Source organism: Ctenocephalides felis, unplaced genomic scaffold, assembly GCF_003426905.1.
Source record: "Ctenocephalides felis isolate EL2017-DRISC unplaced genomic scaffold, ASM342690v1 CF-g0.4_SCAFFOLD_01886, whole genome shotgun sequence".
Lineage (NCBI taxonomy): Eukaryota > Metazoa > Arthropoda > Insecta > Siphonaptera > Pulicidae > Ctenocephalides > Ctenocephalides felis.
This window is the reverse complement of record NW_020538040.1, coordinates 92,941,345-92,965,995: the sequence shown is the minus strand read 5'-3', so window position 1 is coordinate 92,965,995 and position 24,651 is coordinate 92,941,345. Positions and strand designations below refer to the sequence as shown.

General features: G+C 30.0%; 1 protein-coding gene across 2 annotated transcripts in view; it reads left to right on the top strand.

Moving 5' to 3' along the window:
- LOC113378500 (protein outspread) overlaps positions 1 to 24,651 on the top strand; it is a 225,527-nt gene that overhangs the window by 171,334 nt on the left and 29,542 nt on the right. For both annotated transcript variants that reach the window (XM_026619039.1, XM_026619040.1), the window contains exon 3: positions 10,108 to 10,173. In XM_026619039.1, the coding sequence (XP_026474824.1) occupies positions 10,108 to 10,173 (66 nt within the window). The remainder of the gene's footprint in view (positions 1 to 10,107; positions 10,174 to 24,651) is intronic.

Here is a 24,651-nt window from a genome sequence, read left to right as displayed (position 1 = left end):
ATGAACCCTAGCCAGGCAAGTGGGTACTACCTAGATCAGTTGCTCTCAACCTTTATGATACTATACCTTCCCTTAAATGGACCTGTTCTCAGATACAAACAGTGGCCAATTTTGTATTGAAATAACATATTTCTTATGTTTTATTCATTTTAAATTGCTTATATTATTTTCATTATCATAATTCTTTATAAGTTTTTGCAAATGGTTATTTTATACATTTATGGGATTTTATTAAATCGTGATAATTACCTAACAAAAGTGTTTCATGAACGCGCGAAATGTAATATTTGTTGCTTCTATGTTATCTACACTCAGTTTTGAAAGTATTTATGCTGCTTTAAAATGATTTTAGGCTGAGACACGTGAATGATTTATCTCATTGCTAACCAAACTTTGGAATGAGTGCATTTCTTCAAACAAAGGTAACTTTCCAATGCGCTTTGTTTGAATTCACTATGTATTGGACTAAATTCCATTATATAAATTGGATGAAGTACGCTCAGAGAAAAATATTAAATATATTTTTATTTGTTATGAATGGATTAGGGTAGGGCGGGGCTAGTTGAGCATAGGGGCAAGTTGAGCAATCGAAATATCTCGAAAACTATTCACCGTCCGTTTAGGCATCATATGGCGGAAATATAGAGGTTTGGGAGAAATAAACATCCCGCGATCGCTAGTGGCCGCTGGACAAATGAGTGAGGCTCACGGGTGTTTTGATTATTTTGAGGCCAAAAAGTAAAAAGTAATTCATCACGAGTTTTCGTCTGGTTTAGTCAAATGTTATTTATTTTTAATCAGGTAAATGTTATTCTTCCATATAATTATAGTACTTTCAATATGCACAGAGGTTCTGGGTATAATTCTCACGGTTTTTTTAAAAACTCACTTTTATTTTGAAATTCCGAGTTGGGGTTAGTTGAGCATAGTTGCTAAACTTGCTCTGTCACTAAGACAATTACCATTAACTTCCAGAAATTAATTATTATTCTCAAAATTTAAGCTAAGTTTATGAGTAATAATATAAAGAAATAATGATTTTAAACAAAAATACTGAATATAATGGTAAAATAATAACTAATATACGATATTGTTTTGTTGATTCTACTTTTGGTTAATTATTCAAAGAAAATTACTATAAGTTTTGTTTTCTCTGTCAATAAAGACTATTAATATAGAACTGGTTATTAAAAACATATTTTATTTCATCACTAATCGACATTAAACCTATAATTTCATTATAATTTCTTAGTGCTCAACTTGCCCCACCTATGGGGTACATTGATCATACTTGACTTTTTGCATTTAAACAGCTGTAGCTTTTAAATTTTACGTAATAAAAAAAATAGTATTAACACTTTTGTTAAGCGATAAACAACAAATCCATTAGGTCGTATAGCAATTTATTGAAACTTTTCATTGAGGAGCTACATCCGTTTAAGTGAAAATTTTCTCAACTTGTCCCGCCCTACTCTATTTATCCATTTGTTATAATATGAATGTTGTCTCTGAATCTCTTCTGTGGACGGTCCACACCGTGCAGGTTGGGAAACGCCGATCTAACCATTATCAGTGATTGTGAGTACTATCCGAATGACACCGGACTATCTGGTGTACAGTTGTTTTCAACTTATCGCAAGGCAACTTGAGTCGAGAGTGATCTCGCACTAATAAACAGCACTTGAATATTGCCGTTTTTCTCTCCTTCGCAACATACGGTATTTCAGCTTGCCATTCATCATATTTCACTCCCGCCAAAATGATCTCGGAGTGCATTGCGGACTCATCTCACTCTCAAACATCTTGGCTTCTTCTTACGTATGCCACATCCATTTGAAATATTAATCGACACATAAACACACACACACACAAATATATATATATATATATATATATATATATACAGGGTGTCCCACACCTTAACGTCAAGCCAAAATGGGGTGATAGTATTTACTATAACCTCAACTGCCCTGAAAAAAATTAGGAAAAAAAATTCTTACGTTGTTTGGAAATTATGAGCTTTTAAGTGCAACCCAGAGCTTTAGTAAAATTATGACCATTTTTCGGTTATTGTGGCTATCTTTTATTGATTAATCAAAACTCTGGAACCGTAACCGTGTATAACATTTCTAGGACCACAATAAAAAAGATACCACAATTGCCTCAGGTTTTCAAGATTTGGGACTTTTTGTTGAACTATGAATTCAAATTTTTTAAAATCGGTCGACTTTGAGAAACCCACTTTTGAAAAAATGTACTAAGAGTATTAGCAAGTTTCTTCAAAAGTTGGCGTAAATACGGAATCAGGATTGTAAAATGGTAAATTACTTGATAATTTTATTATTAAAAAATTTCGAGTAAAAAAATAAAAACCGATTTTTTTTTTTATTTTTTTTCATAGCAATTTATACAAAGTACATTTAGCTACATTTGTTACAGTTATATATTATTTGTCTGCGTGAGAAGGATCGCTATCCTGCGATAGCGCCTTCATAGATGTTATATTATATTTTGTAGTAAATCATTGCAGATTCTTTTTTTGAGACGCTTTGGTGGTAAAGGCTTGAGCAGATCTGACGCTAATACGTTTGGATGACGACTTAGACGAAAAACCGAAAAATGACATGATTTTTGCTAGTACATTTTACTTATATTTAATTCAAATGTTTCTCTCTCGCACGTGTGAGTAAAATGTACTAGCAAAAAACATGCCACTAGATATAGATTTAAGGTATCCAAACTTGACTACTGTAATCGCTTGCTTGATTCGGTTTGAAATATGGCGGTAAATCACTTGTGTGGGATTTGATTTTCTGTAAATATAACGGCCGGACGGTACTCGAATTCGCATGTTTTATGATAGGTCATAATATAGGATTATTTCTGTAAATAAATTGCGACTGCTCCAGCTACAGCTCATTACTACACTTGAAACTGTACGCATTCGTTTCGATTCTATATACAATCATTTCCTGCTGTGCGAGACTTTCTATTTTCATCGGACTCATTGTTGCTTCGAAATTTTATTCGTCCTATGTTTAAAATTAAATCGCTGCTGCAAGGAATTGCTCGCTTGTAAACATGTTTAATGCGCAAACATAAACCACAATATAATTGCTTACTGAATACATATTGCGTTAGCAGAAAATGACCGCTGTATAAGCGCCTGCTCCAAATATAAATGTTTATAGGCTTTTCCGCCATAATCTAATTTTGGATGTTATAGTATGGTTACATCTATAAATATATTATAAATAAATGTGTAAAATAATTCCTATAAAAAATTAACTTTATTATTTTATACATACTTTCATTTTTGATCTGGATAAAATTTCATATAGGTATTATTTTATGTGAACTTTGTGCCTGGTTGTAACAGTTATCATCGCAACTACTTAAAGTTTTGAGATAGGGTTCAGAGGGATAAAGATGAATTATATTTGTTCGAATAAGTTTCCATTTTGCATTGAGTCAGCGACATTAACATTATCTGTAAAGATAGATCACTTTGTTTGTTATTTTTCTGAAAATTGAACATTTGTAGTTAATTACCAGAAATTAGTTTCTGCGTAGATAATTTAGTGCAGTCATAACGATGATATGTTTTCCAAAGTGGGCGTTCAAGGCTGAACAGGTAAAGAAAAGTCTAAACTAACTAAGACAACATACGAAAGAGTAAGGGAAGGGAAAATTCAATACAAGAAAAAAAAGGATTACACAAAGATTTTTTGTTAACGTTATTTAAATAATTATGTTTTCTTATATATTGACATATTATATTCATACGATTAGTTTAGATGACTATGTTTTTTTGTGCTACATATTTTTGACAATAAAAGTCCTTATAAACCATTTTGGTATTTATAGCCATTATTTTTTTACTTATGTTTATGTCTGTCACAACCGTTCTCCCAGGACTTGCCCTTTCTTGTATGATTTGATTTAAGACTAATTCATTGTATTTAGAGACAGTATTTTAGTGTTTTCACAAATGTTCTAATTATCATTTAATTTACCTTTTTTCTGGATAACTGGTAAATTTACAAAATTATTGATAATTGAAAAAAAGTGGCGCAACCGCACCTAGTCTACTCTAATACTATTTGGAAACTATTTTTTTTATTGGTCGATTAAATAAATGTAAATCTAATTGCTAATTAAATTTCAAAGCGTTGACTCCGTCTTGCCTTTTTTTTTTTTTTTTTTTTTTTTTTTTATTTATTGTTTGAACAGCAATCAGAACTCCTATATGTTCTATAAGCTGTTGGTTAACGACTTAATACTACTTTTATTTCATGAGAGGCAATCCATCGATTAACCATTCTCTTATGTGTGGGATATTTTTGATATTAGCTCTTACGTCTAATAGTTGCATATGATTGGATGTTGCAGCTATGTCCACGAAGGACGATTTCCACTTGGAATTATATTGTGATCTATAATCCCAAGTGGAAATTTGACATCAAAGCTGCCTGATGTCGGGCTACGGCGGTAGCGGGAATCGATCCAGCGAGCCTGGAACTAGTGGCTGCTAGTCCACGCTCTAACCGATATCGCCACCGCCGGCCCGCCTATTTTATTTAATCAAAATACTATTGGCGCTTAGATTTTCTAACTCACCTATACTAGACTAAAAAAAACACTTATAGCTAAAACAGATACTGCTAAATTATTGATTACTTTACAAATGCATAATAATTACTACTCCTTGCAATGTTAACGGAATATTGGCATCAGTAGCGGAGTTAGCGGCGTTAACTTTCAGAGTATTGGTGTGAAAATTATTGTCTGTAGAATTAGACTATATTACAATAGTGAAAATAAATGAGATCGCAGATCAAATAAATCAGTGAATAAATGTGGCACTAAATATATACCAGTTTTTTTATATTTATTTGAAAAGCGATCAGAACTTGGGTTCTAGGAGCTGTTGTGATAAGTTTCATATCATACCAACTATCTGTTGAAAACAAGTTGATATCACAACAACATTAAAAAAGATTGTATAAACAATTAGCCGTCGCGTGCAAAGGTAAAATATCAATAATTGAAATTTTCATCCTACAATGATATAAACTAGTTGGTTTGGTATTTAGCCTTGAGGCAAGTTACATGAACTTCCCGATATGTGTAATTAATCGACTTAATCAATAAAAACTAAATTAATTTATGAGTGATTAAAGTATTCCGAGTGGATTTATTACACATAATTGAAAACGAGCGACCACTCTGGCACGGAGTATTTTCTAAAAGTAAATTTTCAGAAATCAACAATTGTTATAATTGAACCAGTTTTCATAGGACTTTAATGGCTTGATATGTTCATTAAAACCAAGTACTCTATCTTTATACCAAGTAAAATCGTCCAATTTTAATTTTAACAAACGTCAAAAAACTACTTATTTTCTTAAACTTTGATGATTTTTTAAAATTAAACTACTTGTCGTATGGTTGTAATATTCCAATAAGTTGTATAAGACCATGATATATATCATCAAAAAAAGTTTCATAAAAATCGGCTCAATTTTTTTTTCAACAACGAATTACAAGAAAACGGCTTGGTAGATTTTCAACTAAAACTAATCAGTATCATTCCCAACTAATATCTTTCGAACAGTTTTTGATTTTTTAAAATCGATTCGGCAGTATGAGCCTTAAAGTGGACGAAAAGTTTAACACTTTTTTCAAATTACAAAGAAACGGCTTGGCTTATCGTCGCACAAAACTGACAAACCATAGTCCTCATCAAGATACATCAAATGGCTTTTAAATTTCTGAAATCGGTTCTGGCATTTTTGAGAAAACGTCGATGAAAGGTCTAATTTTGACAAATGCCAAAAAAACGATACCAATTTTGCAAACTTTGACGAATTTTTAAAGTTAAATAATTGTCGTAGAGTCGTAATATTTTAGTATGATCTAGAAGACTATGGTATCTACCGTCAAAAAAATAATAATAAAAATAGTCGAAAAAAATTTTTTAACACTTTATTACAAGAAAACGGCCTAATTCTACCAACAACTCATCAGCACGATTCCCAACCAATATATTTCGAACGGTTTTTGAATTTTCAAGATCGATTCAGAACTGCGGGCTAAAACGTAAACGAAAATTTTTTCACTTTTCTGCTATTTACAAAGAAACGGCTTGGCTGATCGTCGCGCAAAATTGATAAACGCTAGTCCTCATCGAGATACATCGAATAGCTTTTAAATTTTTGAAATCGGTCCAGCCATTATTGAGAAAACGTCGATTTACGGCAAAAAATCTGTTCACACACACACACACACACGCACACATACACACACATACTTTTTCCAACGTAATATGAATAAAATATTTATGTGTCAAAGTGCCTAAAATTTAAATTTCGTTGTCGACACTGAGCAATCAAAATTAAGGGTAAGGGTAAGTTATAGTAATCGCCAAAACATAAAAAATGTAAATGTTTATATACCAAAGTGAAAAAATGGTAATTCAGTTTTTGAAAGAATGGATCGTCCAATTCGAATGATTCAAAAATCATTTGACTTGGGCAGATCTAGTAGGGAATACAATGAAAAAAGTAAAAATAAACCATTTGGCGGTTTAAAATGATTATTAGACATATGTACATAAAATTATCAGATATGTTATAGAGATTTAATTATAGAGAATAATAAGTACAATTTTTTTGTGCATTTTTATAGGCTCTCTATCAAGATTTGTAATGTTTAACCCTTACACTACGGCGTTTAAAACAGCTATGCAATGTGATTGCTTCGAAAATAAAGTTCAAAATTTTCAATAAAATTCAAAATATGAAAAAAAAAAAAAATTTCAATAAAATCCAACAGTTACAAAAACTTCTTCATTCTCAAATATCAAGTTTTTTCAAAGTTTTCAAAAAACAGCAAAGCTTTAAAAAAATTAAGTTGTGCTACGGGAAGTTTCAGCAATTAACCTTAAGGCACGATGCCGAGCACCACTAGTTTATATCGCCTGTAATATGATCTGTGACGGTGCTATAGTAAGTAATCCGCCACTGATTTGAGTTCATATTTTTATCATTAACACACTGAACTGGGAACTATTTATTGATGGGCATCTCCATCCTCTTGTGCTTAAGTCCAGAGCGGCCATCAATCGCGAACGGTCCCGGTGGACTAATCGCCATAGTATAAACTGACACACGGCTACTTGATCATGTACCCGATGTTTGGTATGGGGAATAACTGTTAGTTAGCAATAAGATCAAATCATAATAGACTGCATAAAAACAGAGCAAGGTGGTGTACACTGCACACTGCATATTCAGTTTAATTCGCGCTGAAAATGCGTTACAGTTATGTACGCCTGTAATTATAATAACTCTATAATGAAAGCAACTGTTTTACCAGCGCGGTGGATTTTGCGTGACAAAATGCAGCTTCTTTACTTAACACAAATTGAGACGTTTTGATATTGTGATGGTTAATAGTAAATTAGTTGTTACGTTACATACACTTGTTTTTAATTATTATCCATATAGTTTTCTGATATTCCAGTACTAAAATACTGGAAGATGTCTGATAAGTTAGTGCATTTGTTCAAGCTAAATTCAGTTCAAGTACTTATAAATTATAGTAAACATTAAGCTTCCTCGTTAAAAATTGAATAATTTAATACATATTATTTCATTTATCATTCAGTTGATTTACACATGTCTTGAAAATAAAAAAAAAATACCTTTAAGGGTAGAATATTATGTTTTTATATTATAGTAGTAGAAGAAATATGGTCAAAATGACATATATGGACAAAATGACACAGTGACCTTGTTTAAAAATTGGCTAGTTTTAGCAACATTTGTATAACATGAAGATATTTATAATCACAATCCTGTCAGATGCTGATCGTCATTGTCACATTCTTGTCAAATTCTTTTCAAAATTTATTTTAAGTGTGGTTTTGTCATGTTTCAAAATCAAAGAACTTACGCTAGTACTAGTGATTTCGATCAATTTTATTGCAATTAGAAGGCGTTTGGTGCAATTTTGATAGTCTATTAATTTTTTATCACTTTCGGACAAAATGACATACGTACTATTTTGCAAGAACTACAGGGTAGTTTATTAGGCCAAGAAAAAAGAAAATTGAAACTTGTTAAAGGTGATCGACTTTAAATTTTTTCCCGTTCTGAGCCCGGCAAAGGTTGGTTACGATGTATGATTTGTACCCTTTGGGTCAATGCTTCATGTGCTGATGTCCCAAAGGGGACGAAATGATTTATTTGTGAACTGCTTTTTTAAAAATTAGCATTTCAGTATGTTTTTATCCTATGTCATTTTGTTTGTACTATATGGACATTCATTTTTGTAATTGGTTCCATTTTTTCTCAATAAATATATTATTATAGTTCTTACTTAATTAAAACACTGGTTACTAGTAGTCGATGAACCAAGGATGGGTTAAAACGGTTGAGACTGGTTAAACATTACTAAATAAATGAATGAAACTGAAATAACAATACACCATGTCTTTTCGTTTGTACTTACACTATATGTAATAAATATTAATTACATATCTGTGGCTGCAGAATATTATCGAGCTAATGTTGTTTGAATAGAAAAGATATATCGAATATATGTGTTTTGTTCATATGAACGTTTTATCATATAATCAATTGAGGGTTATTAAAAAGTTATATATTATTTTGATACTCAATTTATGCACTTTTTAAATTTCATCGCACTACGTGTCCCACTAAAGATTAAATTCTGGGGTAATTTTGTGTAGTTTCTTATCGACTTACAATTAGTCAATTCGAATGAACTGAAATAGTGCAATACGTGAATTCAAATTATACATTTTGATTAGATTAGAAGTTGCAATTTGATATGTTGCAAACTATATATTCATAATGAAAAAGCAGCTGTGTTAATTAACTTTGTGCAATTATATGGTTGTATGAGAGACAGATCTCTATTAATGCGATTAATAAACTGTAAATGACGGTTTTTGCATATGGAAAGCGGTTCAACGCATACAAAACCTGTACACTGACATATTTACATTAAATCTACAAATATTAAAGCAACATTTATGATTTATAATCATGAGATTATGGCGTAAACTAATATAATTGAAACGATAATAAAATTTTTGTAATTTATTTAGAAATTATTATATTTTTATAAAATATATTAGTTCAAACTCATATATCATAACTAAAGATTAATATTGAGGATATTGAGAGTTTTGCGTATGTAACTCACGTATAGAAAGAATGGATGGGGAAAGATATGTTGCCATGTAAGTATATTCGAAAGCTAGATTGATCGGGTTGTACGGCGATTAAACGTTATATGGACCACGAGAACCGTATGGAAGTTTGATATTTATCGCAGGTAGACTTGCAGGCTCGTTTCTGTAGTACAGTTTCTGTAACATATATCCACTATCAAAATCAGAAATATGTATTTCGTTAAGATACATATATAGGATCCGCCCAACTATAATGTAACGCTTTTTTTTGAAAATGCTATAAAAAACTAGTGATATTGCGATATTGTGATTGTGAAAAAAATAGGGTGCAAACTTCGGCTGTGTGGCTTGGTCCTGTTCAAACCAAGTGTTGCCAATATCCTCCTCTTTCATTTTTTTTGATAAAAAATTTCAACATGGTCTGATAACTGATTAACAATATTTATCTTCATTTCATTCTATTCCATTAGCAGCTATGGGTCGATCAAGATATAGTTTGCCATATATACCAACTAACATCAATATCTATGCATATATTTATAAAATGCATTGATGTAATATATCAATGTATATTAATATATTATATTATGCATATATCAATAGTAAAGTGTGTACATTCTTATGCATTTAAAATAGACCTTGCACCTTTAAATTAGAAACAAATTATGTCTTTGCTTTCTTAATACATCAAATAAAATTTCAATTTATTATTGTTAGAACCAATGTAATGCAACATAATTAACTCTAGAGAAGCTGATAATTTTTTACTGTTTTGCATAACGATCAATTGTGACCATAGTAATGTATATATAACATAATGTATTAATTTTTAAAACTAATTGTTTTATACTACATATTATAACATTTTCTTTTTATTACAGCGATGGCAACGCCGATGGTTTGTTCTGTACGACGATGGGGAGTTGAGCTACTCGGTGGACGAACATGTAAGTTAGAAATATATATTGTCATATGTCTCAATACATGCTTCTATTAGCAAAAAAATTGGTTCTAAAAATGAACTTCAATCTGAATGCGAATAATTGTAATTAAACGCGTAGCAAAAATTCTGTGATATTTTTGAATCTGTAGCTGTTTCATAGGGTAGGGCGGGGTACAAAGGTCGAATTCGTATTTGAGCAATTATATTGTGGAAACCCAACAAATTATCACAACAAAGAACACATATTAAACAAACAAGTATCTGACTATGTTCTGTAAAAATCTCAGCTAATTCATCATTGTAGAAATGTGTGTTTTTTGCTGTTTTTCAAAAATTTGTAACCTGGTCCTTTTTATCCCATAGGCGGAGAAAATTGCGATGGTCACGGGGTTTAATGATTTATTTTAATTTTAAAGGGACTTTACAAAATAAAAGCTACCATTATTCAACTAATGCAGAATATAAATTTCAAGCGCATTTTTTACAGAGATGACATTGCAAATTAAAATTAAATACCTTAATCTGGTATTTTATTAGGAGTTTTTTATCATCAGAGTTGGAATAATTATTTTTTTAATTTATTTCTTATAAAATTAACTTTTAACTTAATTTTCTTTTTTATTTACTATTTTTTATTGTTTACACTTTGCCAGGGTGCAGATTTAGTTGGTCCTTTTTATCCCACTCAAGTGTAAGCTTTAATAGAGGTTATGTAATAAAAACTGTTGAATCTAACTTAAAATTAACAATACATTTTATAAAACAATCAACAAAAACAAATAACGTAGACCGAAAATTTTTAATAAAGTCTCGTAAACTAAACAGTGCTCACAATCAAAAGAACCAACAACGAAAGAAAATACTTTGATTATGGATTTTCAAACATTGCCGTTGATCTCCCGATAGCAACGTTGTAAGAATCAAGGTGATGGCTGGTTATGCATCTTTTGCCTTCTACTTTTAAATATTGTTGTTAAAATTTTTTTAACTTTACTGGTTTTTGAGATATCGGTGGTCCACCTTTTTACCCTCAGACCTTCAAGCCCCACTCACACTATTTAAAATAAATAATTTGTCTCGCAGCGAATAGAAATGAAAAGATTACAGATTATGTATTTATGTTGATACAGTTTTAACTTACATGGATATATAATTGATACATTTTGAGTAATGGTTGATAGTGAAATCAATTTAGTACATATATGTATAAAATGCTCTATATTTTTGATACTACTATTTTTGTTGGTGCACCGTCCGAGGGCAATTCCATAGTCTCACAACGTTCAATTTGTACCTTTTTCTTCCCATACTTCAGTGTCTCGTACCTTAGCATTCAATTCCCTTTATTTACTTTATTCATATAGACGACTTATAGTCTATTATACGCATTTTTTCTTCTGTAAAGTCGTGCAGAAGGTACTATTTTTCCAACCGAAATTTCCGAACATTATTTTCAGTAACTATATTTTAATCCATACTCTGTTATTTAACCGGTTCATTTTTGATTCCCCAATTTTCTCCAGCACTACATCTCGAGCCTTTCTAGAAAGCTCGTTTCGTCCTTCCTCAGAGTCTTTGTCTCTGATGCGTCTGATGCAGAGCCATACTTCAAATGTTGGCGTTTATCAATTTATCTCTAAAGTCGAGACAACGTTTGCCCTCTTGTTACATTTCTATCATTTCATATGAGGTATTAAAAGTATGTCTCAGTTATCATGACATAAATTATTTGTTTTAACTTGAATAAAATATTTTAAAAAAATGTTAAGTTACTCTATATTTTGCATCAGTTATCTATATTTATTCATTAAAAAGTAGCTTTCAGCCTTGCACCTACATAAGTTATCTATTCGAATGCAATCTATAATTCGGACGCATTTCGCGATCGCCTATTATTACTGAATTCGTTCTGCGACGCATAGCGTGGTTAAGCGCTAGCGGCCCACAACCCACATAGCCTACGGACCGTACAGAAAGCGATCGAAACATACAGATCAATGCGAATGACTTCGCAATATATCATGAAATATTGCTTTTCTCCACATTATTCTATTGTCTGGGAACATCATTGGTCAAGTTCAATTATCATATGAATCTCTCGAATCGACGCAGAATGAAATATGACTTTCATGCTTGCGAATGAATTGAAATTATAGAAATCACGAGGAAAGTTATTGTAAATAGGATCAACACGAGGAAGACGGGATAAAGAAATACATCGAACTAGAAATGCGTATGTACATTTATATGTATACGGCGATAATTAAAGATGAATGACAGAAAAAGTACAATTATCGATAATATTAGTTTATTAGCTAAATAAATATAGATTAACTTTTTGGCCATCCGTTTTGAAGTATTTGCTCTAATTGAAATTCAGAATTGGAATTAGAACAAGACTCTTTATGCCATATTTATATATTTATCGTATATTGATTGCGTATTGAAATTATGAAAAGCCATAGTTATTAACTTCAAACAATATAACAATGATACTTGATTAATGATATCGGCATATCTTAATATATCACAAAAACATTTTTTTTAAATAAATAATTTCTACCCAATATCGAATATTTTTTAATATATTTTGTTGTAGAGAGATAATTGGTAAAATGACAAAAAGTCGATTTATCACTAAATCTATTCATATTTTCATTTCTCTTATAATAATTTAAGCAGCCATTGGTACGTAACACAGACACATAACTATTTACTATAAAGGAAACGATTAAAAAAGACTCATTTTCTATGTTTCTAGTAAGTAGTACTTTATATCGTTTTTTTTCGTATGCTAACGTGCCGTTTAAATGCTTGGTTGAATTTTTTATGCAGGATTGATGGTTTCAGTACTTAGCATGCTAAGAATCACTAGTACAAAAGTTGTCGGCCTAACAGGAACAACGTAATTCAAAAGGTTCAATAGATTTCTGTCTATAATCGCTTATTGTTGTCCTAAGTTCTAAGAAATTCTTCCTTGAATAAGAATTGATATTTCAAACCATAACACATATTAAATGTTCTGTCATGCAATTTGTTAATATTTTTCTAAATCTCTATATTTTATGAATTGAAATAAAACTAGGTCCAGTAGATTTTTTTGGATTTGTGAAAATTATTCTGACAATGCATAAAAAAGTAGAAAGGTTTTATTTAACCTCCCGTAGAGTAAGTTATTCTAATCGTCCAAAAATCGAAATTGAAATTTTTTACATTTCTTCACGTTTTGAAGGTTTCTGAACATTTTGGCATACATCAGCAAAAATGGATGTGTGTGTATGTATGTATGTATGGATACAATTTTTCGCTCACGTTCTATTCCTATTGATAGAGAGATGTGTTCATTAGTTTTTGGCAAAGGCAGGTCCAGCCTTTCGGAGATACGGAGCAAAGAATGCAGAAAATAGAAATCGAGTTTTTGAGAGATCGGAGCATCGGATTTAAATGATCCAAACAACATTCAATTCGTAATAACGGGGAGAATTGGTGATTAGTTTTTGGCAAAGGCAGGTCCAGCGGTTTCGGAGAAACAGAGCTAAATGTGCAAAAAATGGCAGTTTTTGAGAGAACTAAGCGTCCGATTTGAATGATTCATAGAACTTTCTGCTGTTTTAACAAAGTAATTGCTTTTGAAAAAAAAATTGTTTCAATTTTTTTTTACAATTTTTTTTTCAAAAAATTTTTCTTGTTGGATTTCGAAAATAATTCAGATTTTATTTGTAATTCTGACTTAAGTTCTAATATACTTTAAACAAATATTTTCAACTTTGCAATTCAGTTTATATAATTCTTATAAATATTAGACAAGGTTACAATATTTATTTATAATAATCTATTTGAAAACATTTAATATTCCTCGAACATTTCGTTACGGAAGTTCCAGCAATTTGCCTTAAGGCACTATGTCATACACACCACTAGTCTATTCTTGAATAGCAATCAGAATTTTGGTATTAAATAAACCGGCGTGATGATTTTTGTTTATGATAAGTAGTTTAACTAATGGCAGTTAGACTAATTTATGATAAGTAGTTTAACTAATGGCAGTTAGGCAATCCAATGGTTGACTAAATTATAGTTGTTCATCCTTGTCATATATTTATAAATATTATAATATATTTTCAATTGCAAAAGGATATCACTACTACTTGATATAAGGTTGTAAGCATCATGGAATTGGCACTAGGAAAAGGTTCTACGAGTGCACCAAGTATTATCCAAAAAATATGCAACGTGCGATTGATCCAATCTCTATTCGAATTATTATTAGAATATCACTTGTTAAATACTGTACGTGAGGTAATAGTCTGTCTAATGCAGTTGATATCAGTATGCTTGGCGCTGAGCCAGACGTCTAGTTCTGCAAACCGTGGATTGATGAGGAACATTAGCATGTTTGGCCGCGCCCTGCTGGATTGCGATACGCGTACACATTTAGTGACTACGTCTGATGGATTCTTTATTACAGTGATGCATATGCTGCATCCTATTACAGCCATTGTCTATGGAAATGATGCAACCGAATTCACGATTATTTATAGTCGATACTATGATTTGAACATAATTGTTCTTAGGATCAGTCACCTATATCAATTATATAGTCGATTGAAGTTGATTCTGTCAAACTTTATATAATATGGTTATATCTTGCTAAGGATGCGCTTATTATTTAAATAGTATTTTTACGTGTAAATATGAAAATTTTACTTGCGACATTGTAAGCATTGTTAATAAGGATTTTTACACTTTTGGAGATTTTTAATTTAGATGAGGTATATGATATCTTTGTTCTACTTCTTTTTTTGGCTCGGTTATGATATGTGTTTTACAATAATATTTATTTGTCAAATTGTTAGAAATATATTCAACTTCACTATATCTGGAATTATATACTTTATTTTTTATAAAATTCTTTAAAATACTTTTACTTTCATCTGCCACTGACTAATATAGTACAACATTTTCAATTAACTGAAGTTTTGATAATTTATGAAGTGGGTTGGGGAGACTGGATATGGTTGTGCCGCTTTTTTAACTCCCCTTGAGCTATAGTAATCACAAAAAAATCAAAAATTAATTTTTTTATATATTTTTACAATTCAAAGGTATCTGAACATTTTGACATACCTAAGAAAAAATGAATGTATGTGTGTGTGTTTTAATAATAGGAATTTTTTTAAAAACTTTTATTTTCGGTACGGGAATTTCCAGCAATTTGCTTTAAAGCACGATGCCATGCACTACTAATTTATGATTAGCAATAGTTTGTTAATTTACCAGGTAGCAGGGAGAAAAGTTAATTAAATGATAATTTGGACATTTGTCTACGATGGAACAGTCATAAAATCAATTGTTTACACGATAAACATACGAGTAATATGCACTTTCATATTTTGAGGATTAGATTGAATGAAGTAAATTAGTTTAGATTGATTTATACTTTTAATAGCGTTTTTATGAGCTTATAATCTTACTAATATCCCTTTAACTTAAATTTTTTGGTAATAAAAAATATAGGAAAAAATTTAAATAATGAAAAATGTTTAGCAATTTTATATTTTGGAAGAATTTATAATCAGTCATTATGGATGATTTAATTGAATATAAAATAATTATAATATTTTATTTAATTAGAAATAAAGGGTTTCAGTATATTTAGGTCCCTCATTACGTACTCGAGATATTGACTAAAAAATGATTAATATTCTTAATCTTGAAAGCAACTAATACAATTTAATCGTGCTACATATTTCCATTAAGTCACAATAAGAATCGCAAACAAAGCGAATTGTTATTGTTCTGATTGCCCTTGCTGTTGAAGAATGACGTTTGTTCTTCTGGAATTAATCACTTGCCAACCTTGATTGATATATAATTAAAAAACACTTAAATTGTATATATATATATATATATATATATATATACATATATTCGTAAGTAACCCCTCCCTTTTCAGTATTGCTTACCATTTCAATGATAATTTTTGTAACCAACCAAAGGGAAAAACACTACACAAATTATTTTTGTGTGAGTGCTAACAATATTTTCGTGCCGAAAGTAGGCATTGATAAACGCATATCAAATTATTACATTTTTGTAGAGCTTTTGAAACTGTACATATATGTTACTCACTAATTTAATAAATATTAATTTTCAAAAATTTATATGTTTCACATAGAATACTTCTATAGGGTCAAGGGTGCTCCATTTATATGTGGTCAATGGAAATGTTGAATAAATTGAAAAAATTTCAATTAATTTTGATAAACTTTTCTTATTATCAAATTTAAATAAGCAGAATTGTAAGGCTTAGTTATTTTAAAGTTAGATTGAACTTTTTTTTCATATAACTTTTAAAATAGCATGCATGTGGTTGGGGTAAAATGGACCATCTAAATCTTTGAGGTGTACGAGGTGCAAACAATAAGAGTAAAACTGATGATGAATTCTTCTGACAAATTTCCATAAGAAGGTTGTATCCAATGCGGTCGTTATAAAAAATGTGCCTATAAAATATGTATTTCAAATAGAAGTTGTATTCACCTAATTTGTAGTAATTATTTAGTTTATGTTTATGATCAATTAAAAGAAATTCCTACAAAAGCAAGCTTTATGATAATAGTAAAAATGGATTAAGTTTTTTGTTCATTATGTTTAAAAATACATATTTAGGCTATGATTTCTAATTGATTAAATAATGTAGCTGGTGGATCCTTTTGCTTCCTGGCTGGCCCAGGTGACACATTTTTGAAAAATGGAAAAGAAACATCTTTCTGCAATGATAAATTAGCTGAGATATTTTAATATAATCAGATAGTTGTTTGTTTGATATGTGTTAATTGTTGTGATATAATTGGTTGTAATATAATTGGTAAATATTCAAAGAAATTATTTTTTTTATTTTAAAGTATTTATTTGGAAATCAGAAAGTTTCAGAAATCTAACTTTGGACAAATTCTTAAGAAAAATTATCATGGATTTCTTCATTTCGGTATGATAAAATACTATTATTATAGAAGTCTGTGCCAGTCAAAGTTGCTGTCTTCAAATGCAAATCGTCGGATCTTGCGAAACGATTTAATGATTGCATGTCGCTGCGTTTGTTAGGCGCTGCACAGTAGTCGACGTTGAATATGCTAGTTTCATTGGAACTCAGTTTCATTATGAAATATCACTATGTGGTTATTAAGAAAGATATAATGCCTACACAAAAAATAACATTATTACGTCTACTGAGCAAACACACAACGTATTTAAATTCCTTCAAATAAAATCAAGATAACAATTCAAGTAGGCATTCATTAAATATGCTCATTCGTTTTTTTAGTATTCAATTTACTTTGATTTTTAGACTGTCAATGTTTTATATTGATAATTATGTTTGTATGTTTGATTGTGCATGAATAAATTAGTACATAGGGTAGAGCGGGGCCTAAAGGTCCGCGGGCTAAAAGGCTCACCATCAACATCTCAAAAACAAGTAAAGTTAAGAATTTTTTAACAGCAATATTTGAAAGTATAGGGAAAAAGATGTATATCCAGCCATCACCTTGACTCTTACAATGGCAATTCTTACAGGATACGGCAGTGTTTGAAAATCCACAACAAAAGTATTTTCTTTCGTTTAGTTTTTTTGGTTGTGAGAACATACTGTGGTTTAGTTTGCAACAGATTAATATAATTTTCAAGTATACGTTATATAATTGTATTATAAGATGTATTGTTAATTTTAAGTTAGATTGAACAGTTTTTTATATATAATCTTTTACTCCAGCAAAGGCGTAAACAATAACAATAGTAAATAAAATTGTAAATAAAGTTAAAAAAGGCAATTTCACAAGAGATAAATTAAACAAATAGATATTCTAACTCTGCTGATGAATATTTCTGACGAAATATCAGATCAAATTTATATGCAGTGTTATCTCTCAAAAAAAATGTACCCATGGAATTTATATTTATCATTGGTTGAATAATGTAGCTATTATTTCGTAAAATCCTTTTAAAATAAAAAGTTGGACATTGTACCAGTGTGCCCTCTGCCTGTCCTAATTTATCCTATCTATGGGGTAAAAAGGACCACGTGACAAAATTTTGAAGCACAGCAAAAAAAATCACATCTCTATAATGATGAATTGACTGGAGTTTTAACGAACATAGTCAGATAGTTGTTTGTTTTATGAGTATTATTTGTTGTGATATAATTGCTCAAAGTCAAATTGGGCTTTTGTACCCCGTCCTACCCAACTTAAAAAATTTCAAATGCTAATATATTCAAATATCATTTTTTTCCATTAGCGAGCTTATTTTTTAATTATATGGTAGAACTATTAATTTATTAAATACAAAGGAGGAATTTTAGTAAAATTGTATAAAATCAATCTGGGATAAGGTCATAATTAAACGTCTTACTTAAGATAAAAATTAAATAAAAATTTTATTTTAGAGAATAATCCAATTTGTTTCAAAGTAAAAGAGGAATATGGTGTGCTAAGATAGCTAATTGTTGTTTGACAAAAATCCTCCTTTATGTTTAAATATGTACTTGTTATTGTAGTCGCTTCTAGTCAAACTCGATAAGGTATTATTTACAAGAGATTATTTTTAGTTTTGCGAAAGTATATTATTTTAAATCAATAGTGTGAGTTTCACGTGAAGGGCTAGTCGTGAAATTTGTTTCACTGTATCTCATTTACATTGTATCTAGATGTGTTTGTTCTGAAATAGATAAATGTATTTTTATTCCAAGTAATAAATTATCTTATTATTTGTTAGTGAGGTAATTAATTACTTAGAATAAACATATATATAATACCTCTGCTAAACTACAAATATTTTTCTGATATATTAGTAGCACACTGTATTTTTTAAATGATCTGCTTGACATAAGAAACCGTGTTTTAAATTTAATTTATAAATCTGAAATTTGTGTTTTTAGACTTAATATTTGATGACATAATTGAACGATAATGAATGAAAATTTTTTAAATACTTATTACTAAATATTGATACATTTATTAAATATATTTGTAAATACATTTTTCTACATTTGTAAACTTAGATGTGTCATATGTAATCAGTTTGCTAATATAACAAATTTTATAGATAATTATGGATAATTTGTCTTAAATCGCTGATTCGAAAAGATCGAGATATAAGTCTAATGCGTTTGTCGTTTGTTATTCAAATCGTGAAAGTAAAGTAGTTCACATAGTACTTTTACTCTGAAGCTATTTTGACGAGCTATATAGAAAACTGATTTTTAACAATAATAATCGTCTATAAACAGTTTGCGGTCAGCTGACCTTTACTTTCTTTTGTTAGTGTTTCATTAATTTTTATCAGCTCCATCATCTCGCCATTATAATGAGAGTAATTAAATACATATTCATTCGAGTATATATATATATATATATATATATATATATATATATATCGTAATCTTAAATATATATATATATTATATATGTATATCGTAATCTTAAATACATTATTTATTTTTATAATTTGTGACAATTTAGGTAGAAATCGAATGACTAGAAACATTCATTCACAGCGAAAATTTGTCACAACCATACCCATCGTTTTTGAAAACAAATTACCATTATGAGCCAAAGTATCTAATTTTAAGTAAAAACTAGGCTCGTGAATAACTACTGATGTTCAACATCAGTATACATTTATAGGTATCTGTATACAATTCACAGTTGTTAAAAGAACTTGAAAATGAAAACTTACTTTTGACTCTTTGAATGCAATGCGGCCTACAGATCATTTTAATATAATGCACTAACTGAAAAAAATAATGTGAACTTGTTCGAACAATCATACTTCATTTTTCTTCCTTTGGGCATTATCTCAAAATCAGTATAGTTATCTGTCATTATTATACCCCGACACAACCGTACCCGGTGTCCTCTACTTCTAACTTCTTTAATGAATGAATTGAACTTACGCTTGAAATTCTAAGACGTTGTAAAATAAAGTTATTTAATAGATATATCCTAATTGGGAAATTTATATTTTCAAGAGAAAGTTTGGTATTTACCTAACTTCTAGAATTCATCTAGAACAATTTAGCTCACATACATTTTGAATGAACGTTTGTGTTATTATATAAAGATTTTGCTACAAGGATTTGAAACTCTGTTTTGGATTAGGCAAACTCAAAGTTGTGCTTGTTCTATAGTTAATTGTATTAATTGCTTGTACTGAATACATTTAGTAAATAAATGAATGTAACTGCTCTAATCGTTTTCTATGTTTCTATGCCATGGCAATTTTTTAATATGTGCAGCGTGCCATGGTGCTTATAATTGCCCAGCGTTTAATATATGTCACAGCTCCGCCTTCTGCTCTTGATTCTAATCGTTACACCAGCGAAGTTCATCAGTACAACGTCCCGTCTTATAATTAAACTAGATTTATATATCTAGAATTTGCTGGCATTATATTTTATCTTCTATATTTTACGTGCATATTTTGCATTCATATATGAATAAGAACTTCGCGCATAACCCATCGAAGGAATTACCTTCGGCATGTTGCATTTACATCAATGTCATGATGTTGTATTTATAGTCGAAGAGCCGATAGCTTTTTAAATACATTTTGTAATGGTTTTATGAAAGATAATATTGTGGGTAGAGTTTATAGTTAGAGGAGGATAATATTGGTAACTCATACTAGTACGAGCTCAACCGGTCAAGAAATAATCATTATAGCACATTTCGAAATCTCTTCATTAGGAAAAATTATGCGAAAAGTAAGTAGTAATTTATCGCTATGGATTCACCAAAAATAATCACTGGTTGCTTTCTATAATATACTTTGAAGATCTACAATGAATGTTGTTATCTTCGTTCCTGATTCTTCTCATCAGCTTTGAAAGAAACAGTATAACTTGGTTTCTACAATATTGGCCCCTCATTCAGCAAATTCATAATTATATCCCCGTGGGGTAACTTACAGTACCCTGCAAAAGTTTGGACTCACTTAGGAAAATCGTTGTCTTTTTTATTCATCACTTTATTTATCGTTCTCCTCAGACAGTTATAGAAAAACATTTTAAGAATGGTTTTTGAGCGTTTTCTTTAAATTCTCATATATTTATTGTACAGAAATATGTTAATTTTCGAAATATTGTATGTTACAAATTATCACTTCGAATTGCATTCACTATTTTTTTAAACTCAAATAAACTTTTACTCGATGCATCATCATTTCAAAAATGCGCGCCTATGAATCCATCATATTGATGAAAAACGGCTGGATTGATTTTTTTCGTTTTTTCCACAAAAATTCAAAAATATCTCATGTAATTGTTTTTAATTCGTAAATTGAATGTAATTCTCCTGTTACAAAAACTGTATGATTGTGAGAATGATGAATAAAGTGATGAACAACGATTTTCCTAATTATAAGTGAATCCAAACTTTTGCAGGGTAGTAATCGTCAAAAAATCGAAAATGAAAATTTTTGCATATCCAGTCCGGAGATACAGAACTAAAAGTGCAAAAATGTGCAGTTTTTGAGCGAACGAAGCATTTGATTTGAATAATTTAAAAAACATTTTGCTTGTGTTGATAGTGTGAAGAAAAGATTAGTTTTTGAGGAAGGCACAAAAAAAAATTAATATCGGAAATGATTTGGATTTTGATGCTAATTCTAGCTAAAATTCTAAAGCTCACTTATATAATTGAAAGAAATAATTTTAGCAATTTTTTAACAAAAATTTTAGCAAACTTTGCAGTTTATATATTGCTAGAATTTTGTTTTTTATGCGATAGTGAAATTTTTGTCAGCGTAAAATATTTTAATTGTCAATTTACATTCCTAAAATGAACATCATTTGAATCAATATAACTTAATTGGAGCAAGATATTAAAATTTTTAGTCTATTTTCAAAATTACAAGTATCATATAAAATGCATATAGTCACGATAATTTTGATAATTGCGTGTGTTAAATCAGTTTCAACGCAAACGTCCGAATTAACCGAAGTGTCGCAGAAGGCGGAATCTATAGTAGGTGGTGTCGAGGCGCAAATAAGCGATTATCCTTTCATGGCCTCACTTCAAGTCCGGCACCAGCATTTTTGCGGCGCTACGATATTGTCACCACGATGGCTGCTGACCGCCGCGCATTGCATCGAGAATCCTTTAATCAAAGCGTCCAGCCTAATATACGCAGTGGCAGGTCTATCAGATTGCAAAGACTTGGAAGATTTGAACAAACAGATCCGAACGATCGAAAGTCGGCACGTTCATCGAGCATACTGGGAGATGATATTAAAGAACGACATTGCGGTTCTGAAAGTGGTCCAACCGTTTGAATTCAACGACAATGTGAAACCAGTAAGTTTAGGAACGAGGGCGAAGAACAAGAATCGCAATATTTGGGATATTTACCACGAATGTATTGTCGTAGGATGGGGGATGAATGGTACATTCATTAGACCGCCGATTTGTCCGTTAAGGATGACTGTGATTGCTTTATTATCGCTCAACGATTGCCGGAAACTCGTACTGCGTCTAGGGCTTATGTACAAGATATCTCGAAAGGTTATTTGCACGTGGTACCCATTGAACTTGCGCGATGTTTTTATAGGAGATTCTGGAGGACCTCTACTATGCGGTAATCCTGGACATTTTTTGCAACAGGGTATTATATCGCACGGAATAAATAAATTTGGCGGCCCAAAATTTTTTACTCGCATTGAAAAATATGAAAAGTGGATTATGAATACTGCAGGAGCAAATATTAAATCGATATGTCAAATTTTAATTTTCTCCGTGATTTTCATTGATTATATAAAATATTTGAATTTTTAAATGGATAGTAATAAAGTGTAATATCTGATATTTCAAAAGCGACAATACGTAGGTGAGACTTTAGAACTTATAAAAAAACTGTTTATTACAATTTAGTAAACCAGTTGTTTATTGCATTTTTTTGTTATTTTCAATGCGCTACGTATTATTTTGAATGAATTGTGAATTTACTGAGATAAAATGATAATACTTAATTATTGAATTGAATAAGAAGCAAAGAATGCGAACTGAACTCAAGGTCGATCTACATCAATCAATCAATATTTCGTTACATAACCTTCAAACCACCTATACCATTGACGTTTTCTATTATAGTTTTTATTATAACTTTATACTTTTTTATATATTTTTGTATTATTGTTATTAACTTTTACTTCTCGATAAAAAATAATACAATTGATGTTTGGCCTATTTATTCAAGTTCTAATTCATATTCTTATGTCTATTGTTGTCTCCAAATCAATAATGGATTTTTATTCTGAAGCATCAACGAAGCAAAGGCTTTACCATTTTTATCAAGGTTTTGTAATATAATAAATTACAAATATTTTAATTGGATGTTGATATATCCAAATTGATCTCCATTGATTGCATATGTTGATAACCATTTTAAAATTATTTAAGAGTTTAGTTATTTGTATCATCAGTGCTTAGAATGGACATGACATGATTTTTTTTTTTTCAGAAGCGAAATTCGTGCAGCTACTATGATTATTATAAAATTACTATCCTTTTAATATTAATTATGAATAAGCTTGACAAGAGCCTGAAATAATATCTATTATTATTGATTACGGCTTGCTTATGAATAAATAAATAAATAAATAAATAAATAAAGATATCTTCCTAATCAACAGAGCGTAACGAACATCAAATTTGAAAATAGAAAAATAAAATTTAAACTAGTGATATTACTTTGAAATAGATTGATATTTTTTTCAAATATACAATAAATTGATTCTGAAATAATGAACAAGCAAACTTCGTCATTTTTATAATATAAAACATTTTAAGTATTATATATGTTTTGAAAAATAAACAAGGGAGAAAATAGCTAATTAATAGTTATTGTTCATCGATCGCTATGTTTGCATCAGGTTCGTAACAAACTTGACTACTCTCTATAATTTCTTCCCATATTTTTGAAATCAAGACAAAAATCCGTATTAGATATAACTTATATTACTATTGAATGATAGTAATGTTTAATTACTAATTAATAATAACTAATAAAAAACTAGACAAATTATGTTTAAATATCTGTATTTTTAAAACTTAAAAGCAATGCTACATTAAACCTTGAAATTTTAGTTTTTTATAAACAACGCATTTCTTTTGAAAATAACGCAAAGTTTATTTCTACGAATTTTGTTGTTATCTACCCATATCATTGTCTATTTGATAATAAATATACAAAAAGTTCAAGTGAGATACATGCTTTACTTATGCAGGTGCCTGAATTCGAACACTGACGGTTGACCACATAGTGTCATTATAGTGGAACAAAAACAAATAAATGATTATGTGAATGTGGTACCGCTCAAGTATTCGTTTTTACGAGACTCAGTCTCAGGAAGAGGTGTATTAGGTGATGATTATTACGTCGTTAATCATTAACGACATTTACACAACTACACCTTCTATTTACA